Source organism: Zalophus californianus, chromosome 12, assembly GCF_009762305.2.
Source record: "Zalophus californianus isolate mZalCal1 chromosome 12, mZalCal1.pri.v2, whole genome shotgun sequence".
In the NCBI taxonomy this organism is placed as follows: Eukaryota; Metazoa; Chordata; class Mammalia; order Carnivora; family Otariidae; genus Zalophus; species Zalophus californianus.
The window spans coordinates 74,204,850-74,225,099 of NC_045606.1; the positions used below are offsets into that span (position 1 = coordinate 74,204,850).

The 20,250-nt window shown below is 38.2% G+C and overlaps 1 protein-coding gene across 2 annotated transcripts in view; it reads left to right on the forward strand.

Annotated features, from left to right (window-relative positions):
* Positions 1 to 20,250, forward strand: part of CFTR (CF transmembrane conductance regulator) — a 165,030-nt gene that overhangs the window by 133,190 nt on the left and 11,590 nt on the right. For both annotated transcript variants that reach the window (XM_027574650.2, XM_027574651.2), the window contains exons 23-24: positions 10,064 to 10,219; positions 19,396 to 19,485. In XM_027574650.2, the coding sequence (XP_027430451.2) occupies positions 10,064 to 10,219; positions 19,396 to 19,485 (246 nt within the window). The remainder of the gene's footprint in view (positions 1 to 10,063; positions 10,220 to 19,395; positions 19,486 to 20,250) is intronic.

The following is a 20,250-nucleotide window of genomic DNA, read 5'->3' on the forward strand; positions in this document are numbered from 1 at the left end:
GAGCCCCTTCCATGGCCCTGTACTTAATATTTTATTTCTAATTTTGAAATCTTTATTCCTGGAAAGAACTCCTCCTCCATATTGTATAAGCTTTAGATTCCAAAAACCTTGTTATACCCTTGAATAAAAGATAAAATGCTACGGTTGGGAGGAAGCAGTTAGTATCAGTTGGCTGGGAGTTGGGCTATTCAGGGAAAGTTTTCCACAGGAAGTGGCATTTAGAGGGAGACTTTGAGACTTGAACTGTGTATTTGAACAAGCAAAGGTGAGTGAAAAAGAGTGCTATAGGCAGAGGGAACAATACAAGGCATGGGGCATGTACAGAAAACAATGACTGGTTTGATCAGATTGGCAGATCCATAAAGGATTAAAATAGAAGACAGGATTGAAGCAAGATGATCGAAATTATGAGTCTTGGGTGCTGAAGTAATAAGGGAAGTTGAAAACTCAGAAAATCCTACCCAGTTTTGCTGCTAAGGGGTCTTTGGTCATCTTTAAGAGAGCAGTGGTTCTCTAAAGTGTGGTTCCCTGGATCAGGATCATCTACATCACTTTGAGAACTTGTGAGAAGTGCATATTTTTGAGCCCCACTCAACGCTACTGAATAAAAACTCTGGGTGTAGAGACAGTGGTCTGTATCACTGATACATGCCCTTTCAAGTTTAAGAGCCCAATTTAAGACAGTCATTAGGTGTAGAGAAATGAGGGTAGAAGTCCAACTGCAAAGGGTTAGGGAATGGGTGAGTACTGAAATGAGGAGTTATGTAGAACAACAACATTGGTGGTGGGAAAGAGATAGCAAGAACACCTGCCTAAGAGGATGGCTACGTGGAGGGATTTTGCCTTTGTACTATAGAGATTTTGTGTGTTTTGTTTTGTTCTGTTTTGTTTTATTTTGTTTGTTTTTTGAGACAGAAGGAAAGCAGATAACTGGAGTTAAAGAGAAAGATGAGTAAAGAGCTGGTAAACTGAAGGTGTTCATATTATACAGCCTTGATCTTTTAAGTCAATTATAAGTCAAAGTCATGGGAATTGAGTAGTGTCAGTCCTGTAACTTTGTTCTTCTCCTTCAGTATTGTGTTGGTTATTCAGGGTCTTTGCATCTCCATATAAACTTTAGAATCAGTTTGTCAGACCCACGGAATAACTTGCTGAGATTTTGACTGGGATTGCATTGAATCTATAGATCAAGTCAGGAGGAACTGATATCTTGACAATATTGAATCTTCCTTTTCATGAACATGGACCATCTCTCCATTTACTTAATTTTTCTTTGATTTCATTCATCAGAGTTTTGTGGTTTTCCTCATCTAGATCTTGTATATCCTTCCTTATGTTTATATCCAAGTATTTTATTTTGGGAAAGCTAATATAAATGGTAATGTGTTTTTAATTTCAAATTCCACTTGTTCATTGCTGATATTTAGGAAAGCAATTGATTTTTGTATATTAACCTTGTATCCTACAACTTTGCTATAATCACTTATTAGTTCCAGGAGTTTCATTGCTGATTCTTCTAGATTTTCTACATATATAATAATGCCATCTGTGAACAAAGACAGTTTTATTTCTTTTTTCCCAATCTGTATGATTTTTATTTCCTTTTCTGGTCTTAGTGCGTTAGCTAGAATTTCCAATATAGTGTGGAAAAGGAGTTACACGAAGGGACATCCTTGCCTTGTTCCTGATCTTAGCAGGAAGTCTTTGAGTTTCTCACCCTTACATATGATGTTAACTATAAGGTTATTATAGATGTCTATCAAGTTAAGGTAAGTTCCCCTCTATTCCTAGTTTGCTGAGAGTTTTTATCAGGAATTAGCATTGAAACTTGTCAAATGAATTCTGCATCTATTCTTACACTCATGTGATTTTTCCTAGTTTAGCCCACTGATAGAATAAATTATATTAATTCATTTTTTAATTTTGAACCAACCTTGTGTATCTGGAATTAATCCCACTTGGTCTTGATATATATAAACTCTTTATGCATTGTTGGATTTGATTTGCTAATAACTTGCTGAAGAGTTTTGGTTCTATGTTCATGAGAAATGTTGGTCTCTAATATCTTTGCCTGGTCTGGGTATTCTGTTAATGTTGGCCTCATAGAATATTTAGGAAGCATTCCCTCTGCTTCTATCTCCCAGAAGAAGTAAAGGATTGGTAGAATTTCTACTTTAAATATTTGGTAGAATTCACCAGCGAATCTATCTGGACCTGGAGATTTCTGAATTGGAAGGTTGTTAATTATTGATACAATTTCTTTAAAAGATATATGCCTATTTAGGTTGTCCATTTCTTCTTGTATGAGCTTTGGAAGACTGTATCTTTTGAGGAATTGGTCCATTTCATCTAGATTATTAAACTGGTGGGCATATAGTTACTTATAGTATTCCTTTATTCTCTTACCATGGGATATGTAATGATGTCTCCTCTTGCAATTCTAATATTAGTAATTTATGTCACCTCTCTTATTTTCTTAGTTAGCCTGGCTAGAAGCTTATTAATTTTATTGATCTTTTCTAAGAACCAGCTTTCATTGATTTTCTCTACTGATTTCCTATTTTCAATTAGGTGATTCTGCTCTAATTTTTATTATTTCTCTTCTGTTTCCTTTCAATTTAATTGACTCTTCTTTTTCTAGTTTCCTATGGTAGAAACTTAGACTACTGATTTTAGATATGTCTTTTCTAATATATGCATTTAATGCTATAAATTTCCCTCTGTACTGCTTTCACTGCGTGCCACAAGATGGTTAATGTGAGCTGGAGTTGGGTATTTTCATTCCCTAGATCAATTGGGTTCTAATAAAAAACCCAGTAGGTTACAGTCTCATAAAATAATTTCTCTTAGGGGAGGCCTTATGACGAACAAAATTCTTTAATGCTCTGGAGTATTGCAAAATTTAAATTTTTAAATTTAAAAATGAACAGATGTTAGAAGACTTTTGATTTTTCAGTTTGGTCAGCTTTTTACTTTTAGGACAGAGTGATAACATTCAAGTTCCTTATATTTTGGAATATAAGAAGAACAAAAACGGAAGTCCTGTTTTTCATCTCTTCATCCCTTTACCTAGCACATTGCCTAGCTTACTATATGTTAAATATGAATGTATGAATAACTTATACCCACTTCTAGGTCATATGATTGATTAGTGTAGGAATTGATTATTAAAATGTTATTCTGAGCAGCTCTCTTAAGATTGTTATTTCTACTGCCTTGCCCTTAGAACCTATAACAGCATCTTGCAGTCTATAACAAAATGCCTCAAACATACTTCTTGCATGCTGAATTAAGAAGAAGACTCAAGTTCAGTATATTTTGATTATCCAAAATCCTGCAAGATCAGCTCTGGTCTAATTCATATTCTTGAAAAAAAAAAAAAAACATTTGAAAAGGACTCAAGTGGGCATTTCTTGTTTAATTTTTAATGGATTTCAACATTCTTGATTAGATGGTGTGCCTGAGTCCATTTGGGCTGCTGTAACAAGATATCATAGGCTGGGTGGCTTATAAACAGCAGAACTTTATTTTTTTACAATTCTGAAGTGTGGGAAGTCCAAGATCATGGTGCCAACAGACTCATTGTCTGGTAAGAACCCACTTCCTCATAGATGTTTGTCTTGTCATTGTAACCTCACATGGTGAAAGCGGTAAGGGAGCTTTCTGGGGTTTCTTTATAAGGGCATTAATCTCATTCATGAGGGTTCCACCCTTATGACCTAATCATCTCCCAAAGGCCAACATATGAATTTGGGGGAGACACAAATATTCAGTTCATAGCATGGTGAAAGATTTTAAAAATCAGTATTTTATGCAAAAAAGTTATTCAGTCTTCATATTAAAACACTTTGTCCATAACAATTATTTTAGGGAAGAGATGTCTCTTTATCTTCTTTGTTCTTAATTTAGGCCTTTACTTCATGGAATCTGTATTTTAAATTTTACTTTCAATGAGAAATAGGGCAAGATTTTCACAACCTTTACTTTAAAAAAAAAACCCTATTTTTTCTTTTTAATCTCAAATAGTTGTTTTCTTAAAAGCTTTTGATTTTTTTTTTTTTTTTTTGCCTGAATTTTAGTATCCAGATTACCTTCCCCCAGTGGAATATCTTTTCCTTTTTCCCTTTTTTTTTTTCCTCTCAAAATGCAGACTGGGATTCTAATATGGAGCCAGGTCCTTCATGATAAATGTAGACTTATCAAAATGCCTTAGGTGGCAAATTATGTCTATCACAGTACTGGACAGTCCTCTGATTAAATAGATATCTAATTCAAGGTCTATTCTTTTGGGTGAGCTTACCTGCCTTCTTTATTTGTAGTCTCTTCAAAATCCTGAGATGCCAGAAGCAATTCAAACAGTATCAAGGGTTCAGATCGTAGCAGCATAAGCACTTACATGTCTCTTTGACTTGTTAAACACATATGGCATCCTGTCTTGATAAAAATTGGTATTTAATAGCTGAATCATTCTGTAATTTATCTTGGAGTTATGAGGAGCATATTCTCAAGAACTTATTATGTTAAGAATTATGATTCATGGGCGCCTGGGTGGCTCAGTTGGTTAAGCGACTGCCTTCGGCTCAGGTCATGATCCTGGAGTCCCGGGATCGAGTCCCGCATCGGGCTCCCTGCTGCTCAGCGGGGAGTCTGCTTCTCCCTCTGACCCTCCCCCCCTCACGTGCTCTCTCTCTCTCTCTCTCTCTCATTCTCGCTCTCTCAAATAAATAAATAAAATCTTTAAAAAAAAAGAATTATGATTCATTAATGATAAATATATAAAAGGTACAGTTATTATCACTTTGGAGATCTAAGTTTCATTTTATTTGGTATCTTGATTTGTGGAAACCACAGAAGATGAAAAATAATTATAGCAGGTTTCAGTCTGTTGCAATACTAAAACAGTGAATCAGGCACTCAGAAGAATGTCCTGAGACTGTTCTATTCATGGTACAGTGCAATTACAGCTAGCATCAAATTCAACACTGTTTAGCTGTCCACATAATATTTTGATTTATCTTGATCCAAAATTCTCAGAAAGGAAGTTCGGTGAAGTTACTAGAAATCACTGACTTGGAATTAGGATATACCTTAAAAGCTCATTTGCGGGAAGTACTCTGGCCTTATTCAACAGATCACTGAGAAGCTTGGAAAAACAAATCCCGGAAAAGAATTATTATGTGCCAATTATATAAACAAGAAGACTTTGTTAGGTATGAACCAATAAGATTCCTTGCTGTTAAAACGTGTCAGACACAATGCAATATCAGCAGTTCAATAATATAGAAGAACCAGAGATTAACTACAAAACTTTAAAGCTAAACAAAAGATTTACCGATTGCTTCTCAATTTAGTCTTACACCAACATAAAAACTGAGTTCTCAAAGACTTTCAGTATTTGCTTCTTGAAAAGGAACATGGTCATTTATCCTAGTTATTAGAACCCTGGCTAATGATATAGAGGTTTGGACTCAAGGTGCTTTTTATTAAAATTTTGTGATATGACTTTATTATTTTTTATTTATTTTTTTAAAGTTTTTAATTTAAATTCCAGTTAATTAATATACAGTGTGATATTAGTTTCAGGTGCACATATAGTAATTCAACACTTCCATACAATACCCGGTGCTCATTACAAGGGCACCCCTTAATCCCCATCACCTAATTCACCCATCTCCCCACCCACCTCCCCTCCGGTAACCATCAGTTTGTTCTCTATGGTTAAGAGTCTGTTTCTTGGGGCGCCTGGGTGGCTCAGTTGTTAAGTGTCTGCCTTCGGCTCAGGTCATGATCCCAGGGTCCTGGGATCAAGCCCCGCATCGGGCTCCCTGCTCGGCGGGAAGCCTGCTTCTCCCTTTCCCACTCCCCCTGCTTGTGTTCCCTCTCTTGCTGTCTCTCTCTCTGTCAAATAAATAAATAAAATCTTAAAAAAAAAAAGAGAGTCTTTTTCTTGATTTGCCCCTCTCTCTTTTTTTCCTCCTTTGCTCATTTGTTTTGTTTCTTAAATTCCACATATGAGTGAAATCATGTATTTGCTTTTCTCTGACTGACTTAGTTCACTTAGCATAATACTCTATAGCTCCAGGGGCACCTGGGGGACTCAGTCAGTTAAGGGTTTGACTCTTGATTGTGGCTCAGGTCATGATCTGAGAGTTGTGAGATTAAGCCCTGTGTCGGGCTCCATATTGAGGGTGGAGCCTGCTTAAGATTCTCTCTCTCACCTTTTCCCTCTGCTCCTCCCCTGCTCATGCTCTCTCTTTCTCTCTCTCTGAAAAAAAAAAAAAAGAATTAAATACTCTAGCTCCAACCATGTTGATGAAAATAGCAAGATTTCATTCTTTTTTTATGGCTGAGTAGTAGTCCATTGTGTGTGTGTGTGTGTGTGTGTGTGTGTGTGTGTGTGTGTGTATACCACATCTTTATCCATTCATCAGTCGATGGACACTTAGACTATTTCCATAATTTGACTATTGTAGATAATGCTGCTATAACATCAGGGTGCCTGTATGTCCTTGAATTAGTATTTTTGTATTCTTTGGGTATATACCTATTAGTGCAATTGCTGGATCGTAGGCTAGCTCTATTTTTAACTTTTTGAGGAACTTCCATATTTTTTCCCCGGTGGCTGCACCAGTTTACATTCCCACCAATAGTGCAGGAAGGTTCCTTTTTCTTCACATCCTTGCCAATCCTGTTATTTCTTTTGTTTTGATTTTAACCATTCTGACAGGTGTGAAGTGACATCTCATTGTAGTTTTGATTTGTATTTCACTGATGACTGGTAATGTTGAGCATCTTTTCAAGTGTCTGTTGACCATCTGGATGTCTTTGGAGAAATGTCTATTCTTGTCTTCTGCCTATATTTAAATTGGATTATTTTTTGGGTGGGGGGGTTGAGTTTTATAAGTTCTTTATAGATTTTGAATACTAATCCTTTATCAGATACGTCCTTTACAAGTATCTTCTCCCATTCTGTAGGTTGCCTTTTAGTTTTATTGATTATTTCCTTCACTGTGCGAAAGCTTTTTATTTTGATGCTTCCCTTGCCTCAGAAGACATATCTAGAAAGAAGTTGTTACAGCTGATGTCAAAGAGTTTACTGTCTGTGTTCTCTTCTAGGATTTAATGGTTTCAGGTCTCACATTTAGGTTTTTAATCCATTTTGAATTTTTTTTTGTGTGTATGGTATAAGAAAGTGGTTCAGTTTCTTTCTTTTGCATGTTGCTGTCCAGTTTTCTCAGCACCATTTGTTGAAGAGACTTTTTTTTTGTCATTGGATATTCTTTCCTGCTTTGTCAAAGATTAACTGACCCCATAGCTGTGGGTTCATTTCTCTGTTTTTTATTCTATTCCATTGATCTATGTGTCTATTTTTGTGCCAGTACCATACCATTTTGACGACTACAGCTTTATAATATAACTTAAAGTCAGGAATTGTGATGCTTCCCGCTTTGCTTTTCTTTTTCAAGGTTGCTTTGGCTATTCAGGGTTTTTTTGTGGTATCATACAAATTTTAGGATTGTTTGTTATAGCTCTGTGAAAAGTGTTGTTGGTATTTTGATAGGGATTGCATTAAAAGTGTAGATTGCTCTGGGTAATATAGACATTTTAACAATGTTTGTTCTTCCAACCCATGAGCATGGGATTTCTTTCGATTTCTTTGTGTCATCTTCCATTTCTTTCATCAGTGTTTTATAGTTTTCAGAGTAGAGGTCTTTCACTTCTTTGGTTAGGTTTATTCCTAGGTATCTTATTATTTTTGGTGCAGTTGTAAATGGGATTGATTCCTTAATTTCTCTTTCTGCTATTTCATTCTTGGTGTATAGAAATGCAACAGATTTCTGTACATTGGTTTTTGTATCCTGTAGCTGAACTGAATTCATGTATCAGTTCTAGCAATTTAGCAAATAGTCTTTCAGGTTTTCTATATAGAGTATTATGTCATCTGCAAATAGTGAAAGTTTTACTGCTTCCTTACCAATCTGGACACCTTTTATTTCTTTTTGTTGTCTGATTAAATTTGTGATATGACTTTAAAGCAAATCACTTCCTCTTATTGAACTTTCCTCCACCCATACCTCACCTACACAAGGCATATTCAGATTGCTTATAAAAGCTTTATTGTTGTGGTTGAAAAATCATGGTATATGATGAACATATTTGTACAGCAGGGGCTGATTCAGAAATGGAGGTGTGCATATTAAATTTCACAAGATTTTTAAATAAAACTGGATTTGGTATTTGACCAAAATTAACTAAATTCATTTGTTTGTTAGATCAACTAAATAAGTTTGTTCATTCATCTGCCTTCTCTCTCTCCCTCCCTCTCCCTTTTCCTCTCTTTCTTCCTTCCCTCTTTCTATCCATTCATCCACCCACGCACCCACCCATCCATCCATCTATCTAATCCATATGTCCATTTATCCATTCATTCATCCTTCCATCTGCCTGACCCTCAGTCAATCCGAACACCCAATTATTGAGTACTTTATGTGCACCCACCATAATGCCAGGTGCTGAGAATTCGGTGGAAAACAATGTAGACCACCCTGTCCTTGTTGAACTTAAATTCTTGGGGTTAACACAAGTAATAATCAAGAAAAAATAAATACAATAATTAATGCTTCTGATTAGTAGTGTGAAGAAAGTCAGAAGGGTGTTGTGTATAACTTTTGGCTTATCTGATTTTCTCAGTTGTTTCAGAGAACAAGCATTCATGAAAGTCTCGTTACAGAGCTCTTACAAACAAAAGACATGGTATCATTATTGTTTACCAGCTTATCCCAAAGGCCTAGTTTATTACCAGATTCCTAATAAATATTCAATAAGTTATTATTATCATGGGTTGTCAGAAGCTCTAAAGCATTCATTGTGGTCCATGAACTTGTTCTGGTTTATAAGCTGTTAGTGGTCTCTGATAAGTGTAAAAATTGAGAGTACGCATGTAGAAATTCATTTTTATTATCTTTCATTTTAAAGTACTGGTATGCAGTGGATCAGAAACTAAAAAAAACATAAAGCAAAACAAAACTGTTCTTTGCCGCAGAGAGTGTAAAAAGCATTCCTCTAAAAAACCACTGGCTCAGCTCTCTTGTAAAAAAGAAAAAAGCTAAATGACAAAAGAAAAACAGGAGTCATCTAAGGGGAAGGAAGTAAACATTTATCCAGTGCTACTCAATATTGGGCCATATTTCCGTGTTCAGTTAATGACTGCAGGAATGTTCTGCCCACTCAAAGCATCTTCATCCAAGTGCTGGATGTAAGCCAACATGGAACACAGAGGTGGGGCCCCTATCCTGTAGCACCTGCGCTCCCCTTCCATCACATGGCATTGTCATTCTGTGCTCTTAATAGTCTTTTGGTAACAAGAATCGTTTTTTTTTTTTTTTTTTTCTTTTCCTTAATATCCTTTTTGCTTCTCCAAGTTCTCTTCCTGCCAGGCAGGGTAGATGTAAGAATTTGATTTGACAACTGTCCAAGTGCTAATCCATTGAGTGGCAAGGCTTGGCCTGCCTTCTCTGGGAACACAGAGCTCACCCTAACATTTTCTTGTTTATTGTCAGGCCTAAACTGGTGCTTAATATATTATGGACAGTATCTGAACATTAGAACTGTTTCAGATCCATTAATTTTCAAACTCATATTCATGTTAGGAACTAGGTCAAGCTATATAGGACCCTGCTTTTGGCTTAAGGCTATCCTTAGAAATGGTATGCATTAACACACTGTATCTTTGTTTTCCTTGATGCAAAATGGGTATTTTTAGCCTATATGCCATTAGTAAAGGTCAGTGATAAATGAAGGGTCCAGAATTAAGAGTCCAGTTCCTTATGGCCAGTTTCTGTATTCTTTTCCAGGGTTGCTCTGCCCCAGATTACTATTGGTCAGAATTGGGAGTATTATAGAAAGGTCTGAATGAATAAGTTGAAATCTTACCTGGTAATATTAAGAAAAAAACAGAAACAAACCCAGTTCCAATGTTTTTTAGTGAAGTATAATACTAGATTACATTTCTCGTATGGTGTCTGTATGTCACAGGAATAATTCTGTTGTTCTTGTTTTCTAGGTGGGCCTCTTGGGAAGAACTGGATCAGGGAAGAGTACTTTGTTATCAGCTTTTTTGAGACTGCTGAACACTGAGGGAGAAATCCAAATAGATGGTGTGTCTTGGGATTCAATAACTTTGCAAGAGTGGAGGAAAGCCTTTGGAGTGATCCCACAGGTAAGTCAGAAAGACTTAGTAAAAAAAAAAAAAAAAAAAAAAGTGACTATATATTTTTACCATTATTTGACACTTAAGAAAATCACATTTCCCTGGAAAATGTATTTGTTATTTATTGCTATTTTTTTTCTGCAATGCAGTGTTTTCATAGGAAAAAAGAAAACTACCTATAAAAATTTGGAACTCTCTGCCATACAGTGATTGAACTATTAATAGTTTTGACAGCCTTTCCCAGAGGACACAGTCCACATGGGAGCATGGGACTTTTGTTTTTAATCAGTGTTTTCTCCCCTCCTTCAGTGGTCTGAGCTCCAAGTTAGCAATCCCAGCAGGTTGAGAAATGCTTTGCAAGATGTAAATGATGCTGCTGAAATAAGAAACACTTGGAAGCACCAAGTAGTGGAATTGAAAATAGAAAGTCTAATGATTGTTTTTTGTTCTTTGGATAAAATGAACCATGTCAGATTAATCTGTAGCTTTTTTTTTAAAGTCACTCTCTGATTTGGGTCACAAAGGATCTCTAGCTTCCCTGGCTCAGTAGCATTCTCTGCGTGTCATTGTAGAAGAGGATTTCTTATATATGAGAGAAATAGCAGTTCCAGTTTAAAATGACCTCAGTGGAAACCAAGGAATGTCGTTACTAGAGCCAAATCTGAAAGGCACGTGTTGCACTTCTACTGGCATTTGCTTTCTTCTCTGTGGGCATATTCACTGCTTTAGTTACCACATTGCTTCCTTTGTACTAATGGGCTGAATCCATTCCACCAGCACATTCTAAACAATTCTCCACATTTAACACAAAATTAAAATGCCAGGAGCATCTCCAGATAGATGGACTATAAATCTAGCCTGAGAAAAAAGCTTGTATTTCTTGATAGATTACCTTAGTGTGGAACATTTGCTTTTTTTCACCTAATGAGGCACTAAATATTGTAGCTGCTGGATTGATGCTTTTAATTTTTTTGTCTAGACTTTGCCATATTGCCAGAAGCTTAATCCTGGTCGAACTTTTGAAAAACAGTATTGTTTTTCAGAAAGAAAGAAAAGATTGTCAGATGGTCTAAAGGTAAAGAAACACTGGGAATATGAGTATCCCAAGGTGACAGCCTGAGGCAAGATAACAATGTTGAAGAACACGGAATAGAATCTGGTTGTCCGGTTGTCTAAGACGCGTTGCTGTTCGTTTGACTCTAAGTCTCCCGGTCCCATTTTTAACTGCGGTGGTGAAGATTTTGGTGTTTGTTTGTTTGTTTTTTTTGTCCTTATTCATACAAATCTAAGCATTAGCATGAGTACAGCTCTAAAAAATAATTTCAATTTCACTGGGGATCCTTTAGTTTATCTGCCATGTTATTTATGAAAAATTATGTGTTCTATTTAAGGAAGTGAAATATGCAAGACCTGGAGGAAAACTGAATGAACCAGTTATGAAAATTCTTTATCTTCTCTTTTTGCTGAAGTAAATCTTCCAAACTTGCCTTTATTTCATTTTCCCTCTTCTGTGGCTTCAAGCTTTATAAAATTATATCAACTAAACAAGAAATACTTTGAGATATGCCTTCAAAAATACATGATCATGCTAATATAGATGCATCTCATTCTACATTTTTAGGACCCTGTTTCTGGGATTGTCTCCTAGTATCACAGGGATATCTGTAGACAGAATGTACTACTTTTTCTACAGTGACATCTTGAGAACATTAAGTGAATGACCAAGAAAGAGAGAGGGCAAGCTCCTCATGCCCTTTTAATATCCTAACTAGGAGACGCTTTTATTTTCCTAACTTTCCTTTAGAAGTTTAAATTAAGTAATTTTTCTTCTTTGCCTGGAGTTTGATCTTAAAAAAAAAAAAAAGAAGAAAGGGTAAAAAATCCAAGAAGAACTGTTTTTTGTTTGCTTTTCCATCTTTCTTCCTTCCATCTTTCTGACCTTGCAAGGGCATCTCTGACATGGAATCATCAGATATCTCCGGGTCAATTAGTCACTTATTTTGAGACACATGAAACAGGAACAAACTTTGAAGAAAACCTTTTTCTCTCCCTCATAGTGGTCCTGAGACATCTGCTGTGGAGTCACAAGATGTCATTAGTTTCAGCAAATTCTTGCTGTGTGTGTGTGCGTGTGTGTGTGTGTGCGCGCGCACGTGCATTCTCTCCTGTAGCTAGAAAGCAATCTTGGAGAATGCACCGGCCTAGAAAAAAGGGTACTGTGTACATTTCAAGGTGGAGACTTCTTTAATTTGTCCTGCTTTACCTGTGAGCTCTGTCTGAGGGCATGGAGAGAAGGTAGTGTGGCCTCCAGTCAGAGCCCCATTGCCTTAGGCAATTCGAACATCAAGACTTGCATTGTTTATTAGCTTTGAACTTTGTTGAGCACTTTATTCTTGAAAGACAGAGAAACAGTTTTTAAATGTGTTTGTAAAACTTCAATTACGACTTTAAAAGGCCGCAAGCTGTTTCAAGTAAATGGTCTTACTTGCAATGAGTCCTTATGACCTGAAAATAATCCACGCCCACATATGACTGTCCACCACAGAGCTGGAACATCTTTTGCTGTGAAGGGTCTCAGACAGGGCCAAAACACGTATCTCTAGATTCAAGCAATGGAATTGGGAGTGCAGCAGTTCTCATTCAGTGTACTAATAAATAGCAATTAAATAATTAGTTGTGAAACTCCTATATGCTTAAAATTATAGCGTACTATAATTCTCTATGCTATAGGTTCTGTAGTTATGTGAAAGGTATTGAGGTCCCAATCCCACATATGAGCTTCCAATGAGAAGTTCAAAATTGAAGTCAGAGACCAAAAGAAGAGACTAAATGATAAACCAAAGACAGTTAATTAGATATAGTTAATGAGTCAAGGTGCGAGCCTGTTCACGGGGCGCTGTGGGCACTTCGTAGGAGGGTGAGGACCGGCGGAAGAGCTTGTTGTTGCTGCTTCCAGTGGATCACCGGTCGCTGTATCCTTCCTTCTTTCCTCCTCCCACTGCTAGCAACAAATGAGTACGGGCAGTTTCACAGGGAAGGCGGTAGTTAAGGTGGGTCTTAATGGGCCATACCGCTTGTAGGTTTCTGAAAGGTTGGGGGCAGGGTGTGGTGGAAAGGATATTCCAGGATCCCAGACAGGGATATTATGAAGTGCAGAGAAGAGGGTTAGAAAGAGTTGGGGCGCAAAGGGCAGGGGAGGCCACGTGATAGGGAGTATTAGAGTAAAGAGGGAAAGACTTGGTAAGTACTGAGACGGCCCAGTGAGGAAGGAGTTGACTCTTTCTGAGCCAGGAAGTGCGGGTGAAGGGACGGCGGAAGGGCCTGCTGCCGGCAGCAGCGTGTGGGGGAGGGACTTCTGGGACGGAGCGGGCGAGAGCCAAGCAGTGGGCTCAGAAACTGTCCAGCGGGGCGCCTGGGTGGCTCAGATGGTTAAGCGTCTGCCTTTGGCTCAGGTCATGATCCCAGAGTCCTGCGATCGAGTCCCACATCGGGCTCCCTGCTCCTTGGGAGCTTGCTTTTCCCTCTGCCTCTCTCTCTCTCTCTCTCATGAATAAATAAATAAAATCTTAAAAAAAAAAAAAAAAAAGAAACTGTCCAGCTGTGGTGTGGTAAGATCCTGGACTATAGTGAAGACCACAGTGGGGGCGGGGTGCCAGATTCAAGGGAAAAGAGAAGGGGTGCCTGGTTGGCTCAGGGGGTAGTGTGTGGGGTTCTTGTTCTCAGAGTGGTGAATTTGCACCCCATTTTGGGGGTAGAGTTTGCTTAGGGAAAAAAAAGGGAGAAGAGAAAAAGAACTAGTATGGATATTAGTATGACACAACTTTACTATTTTTTTTTAAGATATTATTTATTTGAGAGAGAGAATGAGAGAGAGAGAGAGAGCACATGAGAGGGGGGAAGGTCAGAGGGAGAAGCAGACTCCCTGCTGAGCAGGGAGCCCGATGCGGGACTCGATCCCGGGACTCCAGGATCATGACCTGAGCCGAAAGCAGTCGCTTAACCAACTGAGCCACCCAGGCGCCCACAACTTTACTATTTCTGAGCTGAAAAATTTGAAAATTTAACAGTTTTGTCAGATCTGGAAATCATTTTTTTAAAATGCTATCGCTACAAAGTGTATACTGGAAAGTTGTAGTATGAAAGGTTGTGAAACATTAAATGACTTTGCAGGAACCAAATATTTGAACGTCTTACATGCAGTCATTTACATATAAATAAATAATATGTTCATTAACATTATAAAATTATTCTCTATTCTAAATCTTAAACATTTTTGACTAATACTTTGTTCACCTTGTTCTCGTTAATAAGATATTCTTAAAAGCCAAATGACACTTATTTTTAGACATTCTATAATGTAACCTTAGAATCTTGATTTGTTTGAATTGAATAGATTTTTATTGTATCGATTCAACTTATAATAAAATTTTGCAGACATTGCCAGAAGGTAAAATCACAGCCACTCTGCTGCTTATAAGCATTGGGACCCCATTTTAATAGAACTTTACATGATATATGTGTATCTATATTTCCCTTCTGGCCAAAACAAAACAGTTTATTTTTTTTTATGCTTATGCCCCAGTGCTTTTTTTACGCTATACTATATTCCCGCTTATTTAATTTATGCTATATTCAATCACCATGGAAGCCAAATTGCTTTTTTGTTTCATTTGACATCCAAGGCTAAAGCATACTGCCCACTTCAGTGGGATGTGAGCCGCTCTGAGCACCCCATGTAGGCTCCGCGGTCTCCCCTGAGTTGAGGAGTTGAGGAATCAGCTTCAAGAAAGAGATTAGTCAGCTGGTGAACAATGGTGCTCTTTTTATTCTTCCTGGAGTCCTAAGAATTGCTCTTTATGCATAATCCATGACATTAAATAAATATCAAATATTTACACATCCTCATTTTCCTATTGATGAATAGTTTCTTAAAAGAGAGGATCATTGTGATTTTTAGTTTCAGCTGTATTTTTTGCTGTATAATCCATCTGACTGTGTCACCTTGGCCAAGCCACATAACTTCTTGGGGCCTTGGCTATTTCATTTGTAAACCTGGGAAAAGGACATAGGTGACCTGCAAGGACCTCTTGGCTTTAGAGGTGCCTTTGTGGAAACTTCAAACAGTTTAGAAAACAGAACTAAGACATTGGCTGGCACCTCTAAAAGGAAGAGATGCTATTTATAAGACAGGAATGAAATGTGTAGTTAATTGTATGAAATCATTCTAACTGGACCGGTCCATTCAGTTAATTTTTTAGAATTAAAATGAAAGCATTACTTTAATGCTAGACAATCAACTGTAAACGAAAGACCTACAGAATTTCTGGGTGGTCTCAAATCCACTATATCTAAGCCTATTAGATATCGAATTTCCACAGCTTTCTTCCTTCACAATTTTGAATTTATATCTATTTTAAATAAAATGAACATATAACATTGCCAAACACTTGATAAGTATTATATATGAATTATTAAGCTATTATGAGATAATTTGGGCATACCATTTCTCAACAATGACATAAAAAGATCAAAGCTTTAATGGGTAGTTAGTATTATTCCTTTAAAGATTGGCCATGGGAAGAATGGACAGGCTGAGATTCTTAAGCAGGATGAAAGAATGTATAAAGAAACTGAGGAAGTGAAATAAAACCATGTGGCTGGGGTGAAAAAGGGAGGTGATAGAGCAGAGCACTAAAATGAGCCAGACGAAGTAGGGGGTGCCAAATCATGTAGGGTCTGCAGGCCATCTTACGGATTTTATATTTTGCCTTGAGTGTAATGGAAAGCCAAAGGTTTTTCAAAAGGCTAATGATAATCCAACTGAGATTTGTAACAATTGCTTTGGTTGCTAAATAAAAATAGAAGGGAGGCAAGAGTGAGAAGAAAGAAATTGATTAAAAGGTTCTTGCAGTGTTCCAGAGAGCGATATTGGTGTTTTGAACTATATAGTGACAGTAGGGATGGAGAAATAACTGGATTTGAGATATATTTGAGGGGAAAATCCATAGGACTGATGATTGATTCCATTTGGGAGGATCAGGGAGAAAGAAGTCATGGATGACTAAAATTTCTGGATTGAGGAAATGAAGTTGCCATACACTTTTCAAAATGGAAAAGCGTATAGGTAGAGTAGGTTTGAGAAAAGGTGGCATTTCCCCATTCGACAGTGAGAACACTGAGGCTCAAAGAGCGTGGGTTCCTGTTCGTAGAGCTGCGTTGTTAATAGCATCTTTGCAAGCCACATTACCTTTAATCACTTCTGTGGCTGCTTTGTTGTCATGATACCTTTGGCCTCCACCCATGGTCTTCCAGAATAATGACATTATTCCATTTGACCAAATTAAAATTTCCTATTGTTCTGTTCCACTGGATGTGTAAATATCCTTGAAGGTTACAAAGACACTGTGACCTGTATACAAACCCTTCAACTCGGGTTCTGCCTAGGAAGAGGAAGCAAGCCTCTCCCTTAATGGTGCAGGAACTGAGCCTGTCTCCGGGGAATGGCTAGTGATGCTGACACAAAGGCTATGCCACTAAGCACTGATGGGCTCTTTATAGACCCATTGGGCTGCTTCTGCCCAACCTTTAATCATTCCTGAGCCCCAGATCAGGAATAAATACTGGTTTGCCTAGGACTTGAGACATTTTGCTGGGGTGGTAAAGAGCACACATTTGGAAACAAACACCCTTGGGTTTGCATTCTAACTCTACAATCTACTAGCTAAGTGACATTGGAAAAGTCACTGAAGTTCTCCCAGCTGCGATTTCTTCGTGGGCTGTGATAGGATTTATTTCGTTAGGCTGATGGGAAGATGAAAAGAGATAATGCATGTCAAGAGACTTACCTGGCATATGGCAAATCTGTCATAAAACGAAGTTCTGTGTTCCATCTGCTTGGTTCCCAGTGGAGATAATTTCTCCAAAGCGTGTCATGCATGGTCTGATATTTGGTAAACCCTCACAGTGGTTATTTCCTGTCTTTCTCAGTAATGCAAGAAACGTTTTATATAAAGAATCACAATACTTTTTAAAAAAATGTAAAAAACAGTAAAGAGCAAAATTCCCTTGGTAAGCCTTTGAGCTTTAGGTACTAAATAAACCCAGTTGCTTAAATAATGAACTGACTCGAGGTTTCAGGGCCACTTTGTACTTGATTCTTCGTTTATCAGAATTCCCCGATAGTGCTCTTTGTCTGTCTGCTCTCTTTAGCTTATTTGGACATTACTTTCATTTCCTGGGAAGCTTGGAGGAAGATGCACAAATAATCCATCGTCTCATGAGTCATATATTCATCCCTTATATTATAAAGCAATGCAAGTGCCCCTAAGGAAGATGATTTTTTTTAAGAGAGAGGAAGCGCGGGAGCACAAGGTGGGGGGTGGGGCAGAGGGAGAGGGAGAGAGAGAATCTTAAGAAGGCTCCATGCTCAGTGCGGAGCCAAGGCCAAGGCCGGGCTCAATCTCATGACCTGAGATCATGACCTGAGCCGAAATCAAGAGTCAGACACTTAACCAACTGAACCCAGGCACCCCAGGAAGAGGATTTTGATGCAGGTTAAGACCTACCAGCATAAGTCTTGTTGCCCTCTCCAGATGGTTCCTGAGATATTTGGTACAACGTTGTTCTTTAAGCCATAAACTGTGCCCTGGGGAATGAGGTCTTTAATGTGACCCTCTTTGAACTTGACTGCCATGGTGAGGATACTCGTGTTCTGCCCAAGAGGCACAGATACCCACCTGTCTTGTGCGGTTTGTTATGGATCAGATGGACACTGAGCTTTCTCCCTCAGTGTAAGGCAATTTGTGAAAACTAAGACGTCAAAAAGTGTAGTTCTCAATTCTCTTTACTGGATATTAATCAAAGGCAAGAGGAAAAAGGCAAAGAAAATATTATTCTGAGTGTTAACATCAAAAGTATTTTTCAGGGCACCTGGGTGGCTCAGATGGTTAAGCGTCTGCCTTCGGCTCAGGTCATGATCCCAGGGTCCTGGGATCGAGTCCCGCATCGGGCTCCCTGCTCCTTGGGAGCCTGCTTCTCTCTCTCTCTCTCTCTCTCTCTCCCCCTCTGTCTCTCATGAATAAATAAATAAAATCTTTAAAAAAAAAAAAAAAAAAAAAAAGTATTTTTCAGTTCACCCATATGCACAGAGAGAGGACTAAATATTAGTATTGTGACATCAGCACTTCTGAGACAGTGATTTTCTTTTAAAACACTTTTTTAGCCCCATGGGCAGACCTGAGTAGACGGTCCTACAGCAAGGAAAGTGTCTCAGGGTGATAGTTGTGCATTTCTCCTTGCAGGGTATTAGATGGTCATCTTGTCAGCTCAGCAGAATCCATCTCTTGGTACATGCATTCACTTAGACAAATATTTGATTTCCACTTTTTCACTGATTTCTAAGTTGTGCCTTTCTCCTGGTTGTACAAGTTGAGGCGTGCCTTGGTTTATAGACCAGACGAACATGTGTGTTTAAATAAAATGTCTATACATTCAAACAATCTCAAAATCCTTTAGGAAGCTAGACTTAACAAAGAAATCCAAGGAAACTATGTGAACAAAATAGGAATTTGTTCTAACGAGTTAATTATAACTCATAAACATAATTTTTCAACTGTTCAATTTTCTATTATATTTGCTCTTAATAAGGAAAAGTGCTAGGTATAAAACAAAATTTTAATTTCCCACAACTTACAATGATCTGTTTCCTTATCCTAAGGACATTGGGATGAGATAAGTGTTCACTAGGGGCTTCTAATGTAGCTGCAATGTTTATTTCTTTAAAGAAGACACAAAGCAACTATGATAAAATTTTAAAATTTAAGAAAACCAGGGGTACCTAGGTGGCACAGTCGGTTAAGCATCTGACTCTTGGTTTTGGCTCAGGTCATGGTCTCAGGGTCCTGAGATTGAGCCCCACGTTGGGCTCTGTGCTCAGCATGGAGTCTGCTTAAGACTTTCCCTCTCCCTCTGCCCCTCCTCCCTGCTCTCTCTCTTTCAAGTAAATAAATAAATCATTAAAAATAAAATAAAATAAAATTTAAGAAAACTAGATGGTAAGTACATGGACATTTGTTATTATTTTAAAGTATTTTTTCTGCTTCAAGTGTTTTGCAGTAAAATAATGGAAACATGCAAAGATGTTTAGGTTATTCATACTTTCCTCTTTCTTTTCTTTATTGCTCTAGAAAGTATTTATATTCTCTGGAACATTTAGAAAAAACTTGGATCCCTATGGACAGTGGAATGATCAAGAAATATGGAAAGTTGCCGATGAGGTAAGGATGCCTACTGAAATAATTTTGAAAGAGGTAGCTCATATGCACACAGGAGTGGTTGTCATAGCTGAGATAGTTTTACACGCTACCTTTATGCCTGTATGTATGTGTATAACTTTAGAGAACACTAACATACCTGGAGCCCCCAGTACTTTGGACTAGGCCTCCCTCTTCCTCCGTGGTGAGTCTCCAACTCTCAGGCCCCAGAGAGTAGCACTGTGTTAGCCTTCTTCCCTTCCAGAGTACATCAGTGAGACACAAGCTGTGAGAGACCCAGGCACCTTACAGGGCGCCAGGATTATTTGTGATTCTAAAGATCGTCTCTCCACACCTTCTCATCCACGCACTGTCTGGTTCTGAAGCATTCCCAGTACTAGGAGAGGCCTTGGCATAACATGATATACTTCTCTAGGAAGCATGAGTTTATTTGTTTATTTTATTTTATTTTTTTAAAGATTTTATTTATCTGACAGAGAGAGACACAGCGAGAGAGGGAACACAAGCAGGGGGAGTGGGAGAGGGAGAAGCAGGCTTCCTGCGGAGCAGGGAGCCCGATGCGGGACTCGATCCCAGGACCCTGGGATCATGACCTGAGCTGAAGACAGATGCTTAATGACAGAGTCACCCAGGCGCCCCTAGGAAGCATGAGTTTAGAAATGACGATCCTTCTAGCACACCTGCAAATGGCCGCAGTCTTCTCTGGAAGTCACCAGGAGTCACTTGCTTTCAGGGGATGTGGCTCTGAGCCTTTCTAGGCAAAAAGTC